Below are 18,503 nucleotides of genomic sequence, written 5' to 3'. Positions count from 1 at the left end.
TACCTAAAAATATCAAGCTATTCTGGCGTGCGCCGCTAAAACCGTTGGGGTTACACGTACATACCTAATTATGTAAAATAGAAATGTTTATCTTAAATAGTCCTACAAAAAAAACGTGACAGCATACATACTACATCGATCTTTTATTTGTAAGTCATTATCGCCAAAATAGTGAACTATGAATATAGGCAGAGAAACGATTTGATTTTTTGTTTCTCACTGTCAAGACCAGATTTATACAAAAGAAAGCTCACTAATATCAATAATAAATTACAGCTCCCGAAGCGAACCCAGGGCGGGTCGCTAGTAAGCAATGTAGTAATATATACTTATAGGTACATAATATGTAACGAATCTTTCAACGTAAATTTCACCGACTTCATAAAACTTGAAAACTTGGACATGTATCAAGAATTGACTACAATATACTAATTTAAGTATTCCAATAGTCCAAATATCGAGGAAGATATATTTTTTTTGTTGCTTTAACAACCTTTTTTTTATATAAAGTATATTTCTATTTTATTAAACTATCTATAGACACACTCTAACGCCACGTTGCCAACAATCCAAGCATCAGCCCGCTGAGTTTCTCGCTAGATCTTCTCAGCGGGTCGCGATTTCGATCCGGTAGTAGATTAATTCGCGAAGCAGCTGCGCTTGAATTTTTAGGTCTCGATCGGAGGCGCCCGGGTAGGTGTTAGCAAATCCTGGCTGAGTCTTTGCTCGCTCACCTGTCCCGTTGAAACTGGAAAAGCCTCCGGGCCACCAGTAATCCTTCAATCATAAAAAAACCTCGTCAACAAATGCTTTAGCTGATTTAATAAAAATTACGAACGACATCTTCACAGCTAGCAACAAAGTTTTAATTGATACGTGACATCAAATTAACACTTAATTTCACCAATGGTCGGTCACGTCGACCGGCAAAAACTTATTTAAAACGTTTTTAAACATTACAGTCACGGCTTCGCTTAGCTGACGTTCGGCTGACGGCTCTCTCATTGTTTATTCAGAAAACGAAACGGAATTACGTAACGGGTGATAGTTTATTACGTAAAAGTGTTTTCCGAAAAATAAAAGGGTTTTCACTTTCGCTTGGAGATAATTGTTTATTAGTAATTTAGGCTCGATACCGGTGATGGACTTTTTATTGCGTTTTTTCTTTTTGCATTTAAGCCTTTTTTATTTTGGCTTCAAATTAAAAATCACTCTTGATAATTAGACGTGCTGGTGGTGGTTATACTGGTGGTAGGACGTCTTGTGTAGGACGAGTAGGTACAACCACCCTGCCTGTTTCAGCCGTGAAGCAGTAGTGCGTTTCCGTTTTAAGGGCGGGGCAGCCGTTGTTCTTTTACTAGTGAGACATTAGAACTCATGTCTCAAGGCGGGTGGTGGCATTTACGTTGTTGATGTCTATGGGCCCCGATAACCACTCAACCCACCCATCTAAGTAATAAAAAAAAACGTGCTTTATGAAGTTAAGAATAATGTAATTTAATGTAATATGTAATCACTTTATACATAGTGCTAGGTATATTTGACTCTTGTGGTTTTATTGTTGTTGATACTTGTGGGAAGGTTTTTAACATAGTCGACGACAATCATCGTCAAACTTCAACTGTCAAAGTATGATAAATGACATTCAACAAATAGATGTATTTCATGCATTTAGCAATAGGCAGAGCGGTTTTTACTAGTATAATTAATAAAAGTGTTAATACAACGCGGAAACAAATCAATCTGTATTCCCGCGGCGTTCATGAACCAGAGTTTTTTTTTAAAAAAATACTCTACTGCTATTTCAACGCGTAACATAACAGAGATCACAAAAGACACAGCTGCCGCTCCAATTCCACTATCCGTCCGTACATCAGACAATCAACATTTTCATCTGCGACGCGAACCGGTTGTATCGCGCGATCGGATGTCGCATCCGTCGATTCGCCCACGTGCGGTCGGCCTTAACAACCAGAAGTGCTTTACCCGAGCCGAACATGTGTCCCGACTCTTATTTTCACTTTTTATTAGTGCTACGAACTCCGGTAATCGACAAATTAAAGAGCGGACGGTTAGCGTGGTATGGACATGTGATGCGTAGAGAGGGTATGCATGTGACTAGGAGAATGGTAGTGCAAGGTAGAGGGGGAAGAGGTCGACCAAAGAAGACATGGATGGAGTGTGTGAATGACGATATAAGAGAGAGAGGAGTGAGTGTTGAGATGACGGCTGATAGAAGAGAATGGAAGAGAAAAATTAGCTGTGCCGACCGCATCTAGTGGGATAAGGTGGAGAAAAAGAAGAGAAGATTATCGCTACGAACAACGTTACAATTATCGTAGGGCCATTATTACGAACCGTAATTGCGTTTCTGGGCTAAGAAGTCGCTTAATGTCAAAATATGCTTTTTATAACAATACGAAAGTGAAGCCAATGTTTAACGGATAATCGAGGGCGATCTAATTTAAGATTCTCTAGTGAAATTATAATTGAAAACGTATTGATAACTTTCATATTGTAATTATTTTGGGATGTAATTTGCTTCTTGAAATTACGATGTTCGACTCCAACAAATTATAGGATAGAATCACGAAGGGCTTGATGTTATACGTTCTAATAAAATCGAGCCCTTGATTTGAATGTATGAAGCGATGAAATGTTAATTGTTTCACTTTCTAGTGCTGATGTGTAACATTAATGTCGTTGAATAATAAACATTGAATTCAGAACTAAGCACCTTAGTGATGAAGTCGAATTCAACGCACGAACATGAGATAGTAATTTATTAATCCCCCATTTAAATCCTGTTTCCTTTTTGGCAACGTTTTTAAATTACGTAAAGATCTATCGAAAATAGATTTTGAATGACATTGTTGAATGTAATGTAATGGTACTACTTGAATATTATTTGATTTTGAGCTTTAAATGATATATCGGAACTGAATAAATGTTTTTCAGTAACTTAAGGTTTAAACTTGTAATTATTATGTTTCAAGAATATCGGTACTCAAATTATAAAAACGATCATCTTTTTCTAGTTAATGACCGAGCCTCGCTCGGTTTTTTTTTTTGATAAAATGTGTTTTTTAGAAATTATATTTAAATACGAATTACATATTGATAAAATGATGAAATATAAATAATATTTTTCGATCTTACCGACAGAATAAAAAAAAAATATGAACTGGTTATTTAAAGAAAAAATCAAAATTATCGATAAAGTTGATTATTGAAAACAGGAATAAAACAACATTTTCTGAAAATAAATCGCAGCTAGATCGAAATATCGCCCTCGAAATCCCCTATATACTAAATTTTATGAAAATCGTCGAAGCCGTTTCCGAGATTCAGATTATATAATAGGTTGGGAAAAAGTTTCTTCGCATTTTTTAAGAAAATTCACAATTTTTTTTAATATAGTTTATTTGCATTTAACTAAAGTATGTAGGTACCATTTTGTTCGATAACCTTTGGCCATCTTGTAGGTAGGGACATGATCCCATTAGTATATAATTTGTGGGGTTTCTGATCAAAATACCGCGACAATTGGTTTTGGCAGTCCTCTCGTGATGTTAACCTGACACTGCCTAAAGAATTCTGAAGAGACCGAAACAGGTGGAAATCCGAAGGTGTAAGGTCAGGACTATACGGCGGATGCATTAACACCTCCCAGCTAAGCTCTCTTAATTTTTGCTGGGTTTAATAATTTTACTTAATTTTCTTAAAAAATGCGAAGCTGCTTTTTCCCCAACCTTATATATATTTAACTAGTCAGATCATAAGCATTGTCACACAGTAAAAACTTTTCTTTTAGAATGCTGGCCACAAAAAAATTTATTGAATTCGAATTTCGAATTGTTCATGAAAATAAAAATGTATACTTTTAGAATTTTACTCATTTTTAAATATGGAGTGGACGCTTAAAGAAGACCGTGTTGCAGTTATTGCGTTGCATCGTTGGGGTTACGCGCCAATTCAAATTTTTAACATACTGAAAAATTTGAATATAACCAAAAGATTCGTTTATCGTACCATCAAACGATACAATGAAGACTCTAGTGTAGATGACAGGTCAAGAAGTGGTCGCCCTCGGTCTGTTAGGACTCCAGCAGTGATAAAAGCTGTGAAGGCGCGAATTCAAAGAAATCCCAAACGTAAGCAGAAACTGTTGGCCCTTCAGATGGGGTTAAGCAGAACCACGGTGAAAAGGGTGTTAAATGAAGACTTAGGGCTTCGGGCATATCGAAGAAAAACAGGACATCGTTTGAATGCTCGTCTAATGGACCTGAGACTGAAGAGATGCCGCGCTTTGTTGAAGCGGTACGCGGGAAAAAAATATCGGGAAATTCTTTTTTCGGATGAAAAAATTTTTACCGTAGAAGAGAGCTACAACAAACAAAATGATAAGGTGTACGCACACAGTAGTGAAGAAGCAACCGTATTCCGCGTGTCCAACGAGGTCATTTTCCATCCTCGCTCATGGTATGGTTGGGAGTTTCTTATTGGGGCTTAACAGAGGTACATTTTTGTGAGAAAGGTGTAAAAACGAATGCAGTTGTGTATCAAAATACAGTCCTGGCGAACCTTGTGGAACCTGTTTCTCATACCATGTTCAATAACAGGCACTGGGTATTCCAACAAGATTCGGCGCCAGCTCATAGAGCGAAGAGCACACAAGACTGGCTGGCGGCGCGTGAAATCGACTTCATCCGGCACGAAGACTGGCCCTCCTCCAGTCCAGATTTGAATCCGTTAGATTACAAGATATGGCAACACTTGGAGGAAAAGGCGTGCTCAAAGCCTCATCCCAATTTGGAGTCACTCAAGACATCCTTAATTGCATCCTTAATTCCAAGGCAGCCATTAAGGCAGCCGCCGATATTGACATGGACCTCGTTCGTGCTGCGATAGACGACTGGCCGCGCAGATTGAAGGCCTGTATTCAAAATCACGGAGGTCATTTTGAATAAACTTTAGTGTCATAAGAATCTATGTTTTATGAAGTTCATTTTTGTATATGAATGGTTACATAATGAATAAACTTGTTTCAATTATTTTACATTAAACATGTGACAGAATTTATGACCTGACTAGGTATATACAAGAATTGCTCGTTTATAGATATAAGATATAAAGTACATACATATATATACATGTAAGATGCGAATGCATGTATACAGCTCTAACACGAACGAGCAAAGCGTCTGATTAAGTTGAAGAACCGAACCGGTTCGACCTGGTAGATTATTATGGGGACATTAAGATCTTCGTGTAGATTGAAAGCGTGCATAATATTAACCATGCGCGCGTTAATTCAATGAGACATAATTTTCGATTAAGTGACATTTAGTTTTTCCTTTTTTGTTTTTGCTACTATAGTGAAATCAATGGCGCATTAGTAAACAGTAAAATCGATTGAAAAAAAAAGCGATAGTGATATTTTCTATTTTATATTTTGATGTATGTTCAACCGTTAACTTCGTCGTTTTAAAAATACTAGTAGTCGCCCATCGGTCGAAATTCGAACATAATTATGAATTTAAATTATAAGTTTGAACATTATTATGGTTCATTGTCAAAGAATTTACTTCTATAATCACAGATTTAGTCCAGGCTAAAATATAGACAAAATTAAATAACATTATTCACCTATTCTCAATTTGAACACAGCCTTTAACAATAAACAAAAGTGTATAATATGTGCGTGTGTCTGTCAAATACATGGTGATGTGTGTAATGTATTTTTTTTATTGATTTAATGTATTTTTCATGGATAGTTTAAAATTCAATTCGCATATTTCGTAAAAAGGGGTACAAAGTTTTTGCTTCATGTATTAATATATAGATGAAAGGATCACATTGTTAGAGTTAATCAATGTACTCATGAAATCGGTGTTCAGTATTTTTTTTTAATACATATAGGTAATTGTGTGATCTTGAGATCTATGACATAGCTAATTTCCTAACAATCGTAAATTATGAAGAAATATCGTGTGTGCAGTAACTTACGCGCTAAATGTTTGTTCGAATATTATTGTGTGCTCAAATTTAACTTGATGAGATAGGCTGGCTTGAAGCTATGAGCATAACTCAAACCCTCATAACGAACTTATAAACTTAACCTTAAATCAAAGCGAAAATAATGTGCTTTAGCTAACTACTAACTTAATATAAGCAAAGTTTTTTTTAATTCCTTAGATGGGTGGACGAGCTCACAGCCCACCTGGTGCTAAGTGAGAGTTAGTTGAAATAAGTTCTAAAGTCTCAAGTATAATTACAACGGCTGCCCTACCCTTCAAACCGAAACGCATTACTGCTTCACGGCAAAAATAGGTAAGGTGGTGATACCTACCCGCGCGGACTCACAAGAGGTCCTACCACCGGTACAGTCGTATTTGAATAATATTTCATGAGTCATTCATTTCGGATTTCCCACTTTCGCGGCAGAAGTGGGATGGATGGTCCAGCGCTCGTGTCCACCCGTACAAGTTAATCTATCTTACAAGTCTAGTCTTACCAGTATTATGAATAGAAGTCGTTCATGAAAAATGAGTACCTATCCTTGTCCGTTTCCAATCTTTTTCGTCCGTCTGGTGTAGTGGTAAATGACATGGTCACTACACTAGGGGGTCGCGGGTTCGAATCCCGCCAAGGGAAGATATTTGTATGATAAATATAAATGTCTTTTCCAGGGTTATGGATGTATATTAAATATATGCATGTGTATAATAAAAATCTTACATTTATTTCCGATATATGGTACCTGTAACACAAGTTCTTTACGAACTTATCACGGGACCAGTTAACGTGGCGTGATTATTGGTAAAATATTTATATATTTATTAAAAAATTGTTAATTTTAATAATTCATTAGAACAAAACAAACAAAATTAAATGCAAAATTATTACAAAGTCATCAATTGAAATGTAAATGTAAATACACAACGCAATATATCCATCAGACGACGGACACTTCAAATAAGACAGCCGATTAATTTGGACCACAAGTTTCATGACTAATTAAATTTTAAACAAAACCGATCTTAAACTTAATGCAAAAAAAGTTTTTTTTTTCAAGACAAAAACCCGTAAAACAACTCAAATAACATAATCAAAACAATTATATGACCCTAATTAGATTCGTGTCACTGGGTCGTCGACTGCGAATTGTTTGCATTTTCATACACATTATTAATATTAATAGGCGAAGTGAAAGTGAAGCAATTAGGGTAATAACCATGAAAGTTTATAAGAAAATTTTACCTGAGCTTTATTACTCCATTATGCCTTGAGAAGCGAACCTATGGAAGTATGAGTAATTTTGAAATGTTCCCAAGTAACTTGTCTACATTGTTTTTGTGAATTTTCGTTTTGAATGAATGTATCCGTAATTATATCTGTTTCGGATTTTATTCCGGCTTTGTATACTTAATTGTTCTTCACATGGTAAATTACTAACAACTTTAACTTAATAATTTTTAGTAAACATTATGTATTTTTGTAAACGAATGTTTGCGTAGATCTTTTTTTTTAGATGGGTGGACGAGCTCACAGCCCACCTGGTGTTAAGTGGTTACGGGAGCCCATAGACATGTACAAATTAAATGCCGCCACCCACCTTGAGATATGAGTTCAAACCGAAACGCATTACTACTTCACGGCAGAAATAGGCAGGGTGGTGATACCATGCCCGTGCGGACTCACAAGAGGTCCTACCACCAGTAACAGCTATGCATCAATTTACTATTTAAACTATATTTTCAAAACAAAATCGCTCAAATTCACTCATGCCTTGGATACAGTCATTTAACGCAAAACATAATCTTCAAATAAATAATTCAGGATAATACATAAATAACTATATATCTAAGTAGTCTAACAATAAAAAATACTTATACGAATGAATGTCATTTTTTTGTCATTATCTATATCTATACTAATATTATAAAGAGGAAAGATTTGTTTGTTTGTTTGTTTCGAATAGGCTCCGAAACTACTGGACCGATTTGAAAAATTCTTTTTCCATTAGAAGCCGACATTGTCCCTGATGAACATAGGCTACTTTTTTTTATTCTTTTTTGATTTTTTTTTTGGTTTCATGTGTGTTTTAATGTTTCCGAAGCGAAGCGAGGGCGGGTCGCTAGTTGTTATAATATAACTTTACAATTTTCGTTATCACGGCTATCAAAGAAACGTACCTAATTGTAACAACCACGCATAATTTTCATAAAAACGTGTCTATAATATATTGTACTTTACAACAATTCATTTTAATTTCTTATCACATTACACTATCTTTTAAGATGTCAAAATCGAAACGTTGCTCTATCCATCAGACGCGTCTACAGATCCCGTAAAACATATTACTATAATCACCTCCCGACGCTATATCAAACGGTAAGAACGCACAATCTATTTCCAATACAGAAGCCGTTCAGAATAAATTGGCTACTTCATGTTGTAATGAATCGAAGCCTGTAATGTTAAGAAAAGCAATTAATTCCCCGCGTTATTGGATTCCAATAGGAAAGACGTCTGCGTTCGCTAGTTTTCCATTAGTGCGTAATACTAAGGATGTCACTTTGTAATGAAATTGATGAATCTACTTAGACGGTATTAGATTGAAGGCTCGTGACAAAAAGTACGATACAATGTTTCGTAAATCAAATTGATTAAATTTGAAACAGATATGTGCATAAAATTAATTTAGTAAAACAATAAAAAATTTTTGTTCGGTATTTAGTATCGAATGGTTATAAAAGACATCTAGGAAGAGGGCAGGTTTTAGATTTTCAAAATTGGCGTGATTTTGTCGCGCGTGACGTCATTTGAGGCTAACGAAAGCCACGAGCTGTTATGATCTTGTAATGCTAATTATACGGCTTAGTACCACTTACAAGTGCCAACATAGTCAGTAGCAAAATTTATAAGAAGAATAGTTAGTTGGAACAGCTGTCTCAGTTGAATTTAGTTTTAGTGAAGTGAGAGCTGAGTCCCGACATCGATACATGCGTTTAAATTAATTATAAGTTGACAATTAATGAATTTCTAATGTTCAAGTTTCCTTTTTTTAGTTATTCTCAAGATTCGTGTAGCACTGCTTATATTTTTGTTATGGTTTAGTGGATTATTGAGTGGTAGTAGAAGGACTTGCGTTCCCGCACGGGCACCACCACCCTGCCCATTTCTGCCGTGAAGCAGTAATGCGTTTCGGTTTGACGGGTGGGATAGCCCTTGTAGTGAAAACTGACAAATATTCATGTCTCAACATGGGTAGTGGGCATTAAGTTGTTGATCCGTGAGCTCATATGTATTTGTGTGCTTATATGTATATATTTACATATACTTCAATCGATAGGTACACCACGTGACATTAGTTTCCAAATAATTATTAATTACCTGATGGTTGTCTGGAAGTGATCGCTTTCAGCGATAAGACCGCCAATTGTACTTTTTTTGTATTTAATGTTTCGCATTGTTTATTCATTTTGTATACAATAAAGAATACTCTCTTTTTCTCTCTCTCGCTTTCTCTCTCTCTCTCGACCATATATCTACGAAGAAAAAAATTAAATAAAATATCTTATTATCATCTATTTACTGACCGGATGCACGGGCGACATGCATGTGTCGAACGCGGGCGCTCGCGGCTCATCACCGCACGCCCCCTGCACCACTAACAACCTGCAAACAAGAGATTTTTAATTACTTTCATGCCAAGAAGAAACTAATTTTATTGGACAAGCTTAAGCTCCCTCCCTTCCGCCGTCCCACACGCTCGACGGCATGTTCTTCTGCAAACGAGATTTGAAGAATAATTTCATTACCGGCAATAAGGTCGCCTATAACACTTCGGCTAGGTAATACCATTCTGCCTACTTCTGTCGTGAAGCAGCTTCGGCTTGAAGGGCGGGGCAGCCGTTGCACATTTTACCGTAGAATTTAGAACTCATGCCTCAAGGTAGGTGGCGAGCCCTTGCAGTCAGACAAGCACACGGCCTACCTGATGGTGAGTGGTTACCGTCGCCCATGGACGTCAGCAATGCCAAGGGCAAAGCCAACCTTCTGCTTACCGTTGCCGTTAACCCCTGGGTGTATGGGCTTTGGTAACCACTAGCATCAGACGGACCGTGAGCTCATCTACCCATTTGAGCAATAAAAGATATCTTAGGTAGTAGCCAAAAACTCGGCTGTGCCACTGTGGTCACCGCCGTAACTTTTAACAACTTACTATCAAGTTAGGGTCGTACACTCATTTACCTAAATTAGAATAAACAATATGCAATTGCCTTATCAATGAATTAATAGAACAAAGCTAAAATTAATTTTCAATTTCCTAACTGGAATCATATTTATTCTATATACTAGCTGACTTCGCATTGCCTTATTCGATAAATAAAAGACCTAAACTTTTATATAAAATAAATTTAAAACCAACAAAAGGAATCCGTCCGACGGGGGACACATCAAAGAAAAACAAAATTGCAATTTTTATTAAATTCCGAGCATTTTCATATTTATCTACCTTTTGAACCTTCTCTGGATTTTCACAAATAATTCAAGATCAAAATTAGCCAAATCGGTCCAGTCGTTCTCGAGTTTTAGCGAGACTAACGAACAGGAATTAATTTTTATATATATCTATACATTATTAACCATATCAAGTGTGCTTACGTGAAATTCTACGTATTTTGTAATTTTTATTTTTCAATTTCAGCTTGATACGAACATAAATACTAAGAAGGTTTATACGAAGTGATTGCCCGCGCGTCCACAAAAATAACAGCAACTAAACAAAGAAACAGGATTCATGCTTATAGTTCAAAGATGCAGCCGTCCGCTTCCAAAAACAATCAGAAAGATAATCTTCAAATTGAAAATTCAGGGCAATAGAACTCACAAATATCGACCTCTCGCATTAAAATTGTATAATCTCAAAACTTACTAATTTTACAGGAGAGTGTTTTAAAGGTGTAACATGTGATATTTTTGATATTAATCATCTTTGCAACATTTTCTTTTTATTTTTTACCATTACATTAACTGTCTTTTAAAGTAAGATAAAATTATGTATTAATTTTGTTAATAGTAGTCAAAACATAGGTAAACTAAAAAATGTGGTGTCGTGGGACACCAGGTAGGAACGAAGTTCCTTCGGCTAATGTAGAATCGACATAATTTGCAAAAAAAAAAACGTGCTCAATTTTATGTAGGTTTTCTTGATTTTTCTCTTAAATTTTACTGATTAGTTTTTATTTAAGTATAGGAAAGTATTTAGGAAATTCAGTATTTTAGGAAATAATAAATTACGTAAAATAGAAAGAGAATGGATGAGAGAACGAAAAGAAAGAGGGAGAAAGAGAAAGGTATTATACACTACTCGCTTGTGTATGCGACTGTCGCGCCTGCGCACGTCTCATTTAACGGTTTTATTCCACGCACTTTTTTCCACGGATTTTTTCTTACGGTTTTACTATCACATTTTTTTCAGTTCGGTCGCGCAGCAAAATCCCTATCCCCTCCAAGCCTGCCGTAAGGAACTTCGTTCCAAAAAGACTAGAACTAAACTTCGCTCTTTTGACAATATTTATGAGAAAAATACTGGGGATACCAAATGATTCCGCATATTAACTCAATTTCGAATATTTTTGGAAATTGTACACATTTAATGCGAAAAGACGATATGTATCATAACCTAACCACAGTGCCAAAATCACACTTTACATTCTCAAACACACATTGACGGCTAAAGCGCGAAACACGTTTGCTAATTAGCCGGCAGTAGCAGTAAATTCGCAAATTCACACCAACGTTTGCAAATATTGGCCAAGCAAACGTGTGACCTGACAAATGTCCAAATTCCCACTAGCTGGGCTAACATAGCGGATATTATAAACAAGAAGGTTAAATATGCTCTCAAAAGCGGATTGCCAATTAATTTAAATGTTTACTGTATAGAAATTTATTTAACCAGTACTTAGGATTTTTACATTAATGATTTTGCGACGTTTCGCGCGAAGCCATAAATTATATTGACAGAACTAAATGTTCAAGCCGTGTTCTGCATTACAACGCGTTGGTAAGTTTTTATGTCGTGATAAATTTTATTTTAAATTTTATTCTATTAATATTAGGTATGTATTTATTTCATTTAATGCATTTCTAGTATTTCTAAATAAAAGTCTAGATGAGGCTCAATTTTTTTACTTCATTTTATAGTAATCTTTATATATATATCATTCTACTGTACGGGTGTATTTCACTGCACTCCTCCTAAGCGGCTAAGCCGATTTAAATGAATTTTTTTGTATGCATTTGGGGGGGCGCCCTGCATGGAGTAGATTCAAAAATCAGCCCGGCAGATGGTGCTGTAGTCGATATATAGATTATTTGTCTTTCCTAGAAATAATTTATGTGACAAAACAACGTTTACTGCGACAGTTAGTAATTTTATATTAATGTCAATAAAGTAGATTTTTATTGCTCTCTTCAGTTTTTATTGCTTTGAATAAGCAGATCAGTTCATGATGCACCTGGCGATATGTGGTTACCGGAGCCCATAGACATCAAAAGCCTAATCTCGCTTAACTGTTCCAACAACTGCAGATACTCTGCTCTTTGTCATAAATAGCCAAACCGCAAACAACAAAATCATTAAGCTTCGTACATATCGTTAGTAAAATATTATCTGCCGTTTCACAACGGTGCGTGCGATGTTGAATACGTGACAATTATTAGGGCTGCAACACTGCAAACGTAATTATAGACTATTGTCTAATATTTGACAGAAAATTAACAAGTTTCTAGCGTTTATGTTTCGAGAACGAATTTCACGATGAGAAGAAGCATGACTAGAATCATATCGAAGGGTAAAAGACTATTTGGTTTTAGCGACATTTAGCCTTCTAATTAAAGTTGGATTTTGTTTGGTATTAGCATCAACAGTGCGATGTTTTAAATTGAATTTCAACTAAGTTTAACATTGAAATAACTGAAGATTTTTTTTTAGTATATTATATGTATTTCCAAATTTTAAACTTAATAATCAAATATAGCCTTTCACCCTTCGATATCTAAAGCGTATTTTTTTATTTGAGTTTGTAGGCAGACAGCATACGGCCCATCAAATGTAAATTCCTGCCTATTTCTGCCGTGAAGCAGTAATGCGTTTCGGTTTGAAGGGTGGAGCAGCCGTTGTAACTATACTGAGATCTTAGAACTTATAAGGCGGGTGGCGCATTTACGTTGTAGATTTCTATGGGCTCCAGTAACCACTTAACACCAGGTGGGCTGTGAACTCGTCCACTCAACTAAGCAATAAAAATAAAAATAAAAATAGTCGGCGTCGCTAATTGACTTTAGAACCTCAAGTCTCTGCCAATACCTAGAGCTGACCGGGTTCGCTTACAAAGATTCACTGAGAAAGAACGAGAAATACTATTTAACAAACTGAAAGTACATGCACTATCTAATATTGTGTATCAACTCATAAAACCCTGTGCATCGTTATAGGGTTAAAGGTCAAAGTGAAGGTCTTCTAACGAGTGGCTGTTTTTGCTCGCTAGACCGATATTCCTAATGTTTTTTATTCGGAATTTGTAAATACGAAAACTAATCTAGAAAATATTATGAGGGCGATTTTTTTCTTTTTTTTTATTGCCCTTTTGAGCAGATAAAGCATACGACCCACCTAGTGGTGAATGGAGCGTCGCCCATGGACGTCAGCAATGGCAAGGGTAGAGCCAAAACCACTGCCTACCCTTTAATACTCGTATCGTATATACGTTTGCTAATAAAACGAGAGAGAGAAAGAGAGAGAGAGAGAGAATATTCTTTATTGTACACCAAAAAACAAATAAACAGTGCGATACATTAAACACAAAAAAGTACAATTGGCGGTCTTATCGCTAAGAGCGATATCTTCCAGACAACCATCAGGTGGACAGAGAGAACAGAGAGACAGAGAGAGCTATGACATCCAAAATAAGTAAATAAATAAAAAATATTAAATTTCAAAAGTACATTTAAATTGCGCAAGTCATTAATTGCGCAAGCGATGTTTTTAATCAGTTTCGCTTTCTAATTGTTTTGTTTTGTTTTATATATATATTTTTTTACGTTTATCAACAAGAAAAATCTTGAAATTCTGCAAAGAAAGCGGAAACGGTCGTTGGCGGACGGTCACGGCGAAAGTGGAACGAACAGACTAATTGAGTTACGAGTCCAGGACTTACATGGAATTCACTATTATTTCAACTGTATTTCATCTTCATATTTAATACACAGCACCAAGTATATCATTGGCACAAGGCTATTTTATACATAAAGAATGGAGGAATACATTAAGCACCGATTCATTATTATTATAATTTTTATTGCTAGATGGGTGGACGAGCTCACAGCCCATAGACATCTACGACGTAAATGCGCCACCCACCTTGAGATATAAGTTCTAAGGTTTCAAGTATAGTTACAACGGCTGCCCCACCCTTCAAACCAAAACGCATTACTGCTTCACGGCAGAAATAGGCACGACGGTGGTACCTACCCGCGCGGACTCACAAGAGGTCCTACTACCAGTAAATTTTTGTCGTATAGGTAGACGATCATGCGACCCACTTAATGGTGAGTGATTACCGTCGCCCATAGACTTCAGCAATGCCAGGAGCAGTGACAAGCCACTGCCTACCGCTTAATACTCTCTACAAGCCTCGTTTGAAGAAGGACATGTCTAAGCGCTCGGGAAATACGCTTTTAGCGATAAGACGGCCTATTTTGCAAAAGCATATTCTGGCTCACTCTCTAATAGAAGGTAGTACTCTGATGTTAAACGTTCTCTGCTATCCCTCCAACTTCACTTACCAACCAGATTTTTCTCTCATTAGTATTTTTTTGATCCAACCAACGGTACTTCCGATCGTGATTTTAAGCAGATAATGCCTTGGTTCAGCCACTCGAGAATAATACGAGGTAATTGCTTTAGACTAATTGTATATACTTACAAACGCCTGGCCGTTTTGAATGACCAACGCTAATTTACCTAACACCTGTTAGGAAAACGAGCAGGAAGCTAATAGTTCTAAGTCGGTTGTTACAAACAACTCAGATTTCCTAAACACGAGCCCCGGGTGAACCTAGGAATTAATTTGGTTCGTTAGCGTGGAAGAATTTCAGTGATGATAGAGTGTGATAAAGTTTTTTTAACGTTCGTCCAAATCTAGGATTTTATACTGGGGCTTTTTTTTTTCGATATTAATCCGACACTCACTCTCAAAACTGTGACTAAATAAAAACACACAGACGTTACGACTCATTTAATAGTGTTTGTAGAGAATTAATCACTCGCCCCGTCCGACAGGACGTTTCTATCAAGGATTCGAATCTGTACAAGTTCCTTCCCTGTATTCGACAAAGATTAATAATGTTATCGAGAAAGGGAGAACGCTGCATTTCTTAATGTCTAACAGGATCAACTTCAGGAGTAAGAATTATTTCCCATTAATGTCAGTTGAAGGAAAGAGCATATCGTTTGTTATGGGAATGCGGTCTATGGCGCAATTAACGCGCTAATATTATGTTAAATTTCTAAGCGTCGAATCTTTTGTCGTTTCCAAAATTATGAATAGCATTGACATTTTATTATGTTATATTAGCGACCCGCACTCGGTTCGCTTCAGGGACTATAATTTATTATTGATTTTACTGAATTTTCTTTTATACAATTGTTTTAAAACACGATTTTTAAACACCTTTAAACGATAATTCAGTTTTGTTACATCCTTCATTCGTCATTATTGGTTGATTTTGACAAATTTAACTGAAACTAACCGACACTTGTAACGCTTTCGTACCTATCGCTGTATGCGTGGTACAGAAACATCAACGTTAGAAATATCAATACATTGAATTTTCATCCCTGACAGTCCGTTCTGATATGTCGTAGCAAATACAGCCTTAATACGTAGATTTTCAGTACATTATAAGTAAAATTGTACATCATAGCTTACATTCTTATGAAGACATAAAAACATTATAAGTAAAATTGTACATCATAGCTTACATTCTTATGAAGACATAAAAACATTATAAGTAAAATTGTACATCATAGCTTACATTCTTATGAAGACATAAAAATTACGCCCTTGCGTCTTTTTTATTGCTTAGATGAGTGGATGAGCTCACAGTCCACCTGGTGTTAAGTGGTCACTGGAGCCCATAGACATCTACAATGTAAATGCGCCAGCCATCTTGAGATACAAGTTCTAAGGTCTCAGTATAGTTAGCCGTTATACAATTCAATTGAGACTTAAGTCTTGCGTCTTAAAGTGGTAGATGACTCTCAGCTTATCTCTGGGCTCCAGTAACCAGACCAGACCACGAAGGTCAGATAGACTGAGTTAATTGGCTAATGTAACAATGGAAAATACCTGAAATTCGAAATTGAACATTGCAAATTACATTGATGTTTCCAAACAGATATAATGTTTAAAGTGATTTATCAATTCAACCGCATCATTTGTATTGTCTGATTGCCCAAGATTAATCAAACAGCTAGCATGTTTCACGTCTAAATGAAATTAATATGGGTGGAATTTATTTGGGACGTATATTTTGACTTAAAATACTTGGAAAAGTTGAAATTTAATTTTTACAATTTTTTCTACTCTCGAACGTAGAATTTGTTGGAAAGTTTATTTACCTCGGATCTCTACTTACTCACCATGGAGGAAGCGAACGAGCGATCAAGAGAAGGACTCAAATGGCCAAAGCTGCGATGAGCAAGTTTACACGTATTTGGCAGGACAGAAAAGTCTCCAATGATACCAAGATGAGACTAGTCCGGACGTTGGTTTTCTCGATTTTTCTCTATGGTGCAGAGTCGTGGACGATTTGAAAAACAGAGCGGAAAAAAAAGAAGCGTTCGAGATGTGGTGTTGGCGAAGAATGCTTCGTATACCGTGGACCGTCAAGAGAACAAACAAATCTGTCCTCGAGCAACTTCGCATAGAAAGAGACTGTGGACGATTTGCTACCAGAAGGTTCTTAGTTACTTTAGTCACATTGCTCGACGGCCACCAGACAACCTTGAAAAATTTACTGCGGTGGGCAAGGTAAAAGGGAAAAGTCCCGCCGGTCGGCCACAAAACCGTCGATCAGATCAAATAACTGTGCTCACTAGACTCTCTGTTGCGACCGCGCTGAGAGAAGCCGAGGAGCGACCAGCCCACCTGGTATTAAGTGGTTACTGGAGCCCATGGACATCTACAACGTAAATGCGCCACCCACCTTGAGATATAAGTTCTAAGGTCTCAGTATAGCTACAACGGCTGCCCCACCCTTCAAACCGAAACGCATTTCTGCTTCAAGGCAGAAATGAGCGGGGTGGTGGTAATATAGGAATAGTTAAGCACTCGCTGAAAAGCGAAACCACAATACGAAAAAAAAAAAAACTGTAACAATTCTATAGACATTTCTCGAATATTGTAACGCAATTATTTGTATGCTGTGCGCCAGAAATAAGTCGGGTAGCGCTACAATTAGAATTATTTTGGAAAAATTCTCATTTTCAACTTAACACCATTTGCCATGAGCCGTCTGCCCATCAATTTAAAAAAACATCCGTATTCCAATGAGACCAAACGCGGATTACGAAGCAAAAAAAACACTCAAATTCTCCGAAGGTTGCCTTTGTTTTCGAGTCATGTAATATATGCAATTAGGGTGCACATAACCCGAATTGTGTAAGAGGATGTGTGTGTTCGTAAACATTGAGTCACAAAGACCAAGTCATATAGCGAAAACGGATGTGACCCCAGAGTGCGGCTTACGAAATTATTACTTCAGAATATTACGCTTGAATCACAAGATGAAAGCTTCAAGTCTTTATACGTTAACCTAATATGTAATACATATTATTATTTAGTCTTTATGCTTTAAGCTAAGAATATATTCGTACTATTGGTGTTGCATTTATTGTGTTTGACGTTCTTAGTTTAAAAAATATTTCTTCATTGATAGTTATCTTAATGATTTCAAATGACATACGACAAAAAAAATTGGACGCTGGAAATCTTCTCAATGATGCAGTGCTATTTCTACTTTTGTAAATTTTGTAACTTATTATAACTGGTAAGAGTACGCCCTGGATTTCTTACGGATTCCTCACAGTGACGAAATAGCATTCCGAAATGATGATTTAGTCATGACTATGAGAGTAAGCATAAAGGCCTATATGATTGAAAAACTTTTTGATTTTATCATGATATAAATTTATAACAGCTCCCAAGACAAAGATGTAGTGCTGAAGAACAAGAGGGAATGAAACGTTACTGATGATGATGACGACGACGACAAAGCAAAATGGAGGAGAAAATAAGAAAATCTGACCCCACCACCATGTGAGATGAAAGGAAGAGAGAAAGATACGTAACTCTGGCCAACGATGGAGATGCATCAATAAATTATTCTAAGATTTTTCCTGCTATGTTTTATGCTTAATATTT

General features: G+C 36.4%; 1 protein-coding gene across 2 annotated transcripts in view; it reads right to left on the bottom strand.

Annotated features, from left to right (window-relative positions):
* Positions 1-18,503, bottom strand: part of Sb (serine proteinase stubble) — a 133,963-nt gene that overhangs the window by 102,447 nt on the left and 13,013 nt on the right. For both annotated transcript variants that reach the window (XM_028178203.2, XM_089737828.1), the window contains exon 2: positions 9,606-9,684. In XM_028178203.2, the coding sequence (XP_028034004.2) occupies positions 9,606-9,627 (22 nt within the window). In that variant the 5' untranslated portion in view covers positions 9,628-9,684. The remainder of the gene's footprint in view (positions 1-9,605; positions 9,685-18,503) is intronic.

The sequence above is a fragment of the Bombyx mandarina genome, chromosome 23, assembly GCF_030267445.1.
Source record: "Bombyx mandarina strain Sakado chromosome 23, ASM3026744v2".
Lineage (NCBI taxonomy): Eukaryota > Metazoa > Arthropoda > Insecta > Lepidoptera > Bombycidae > Bombyx > Bombyx mandarina.
This window is presented reverse-complemented; position numbering and strand designations above follow the sequence as displayed.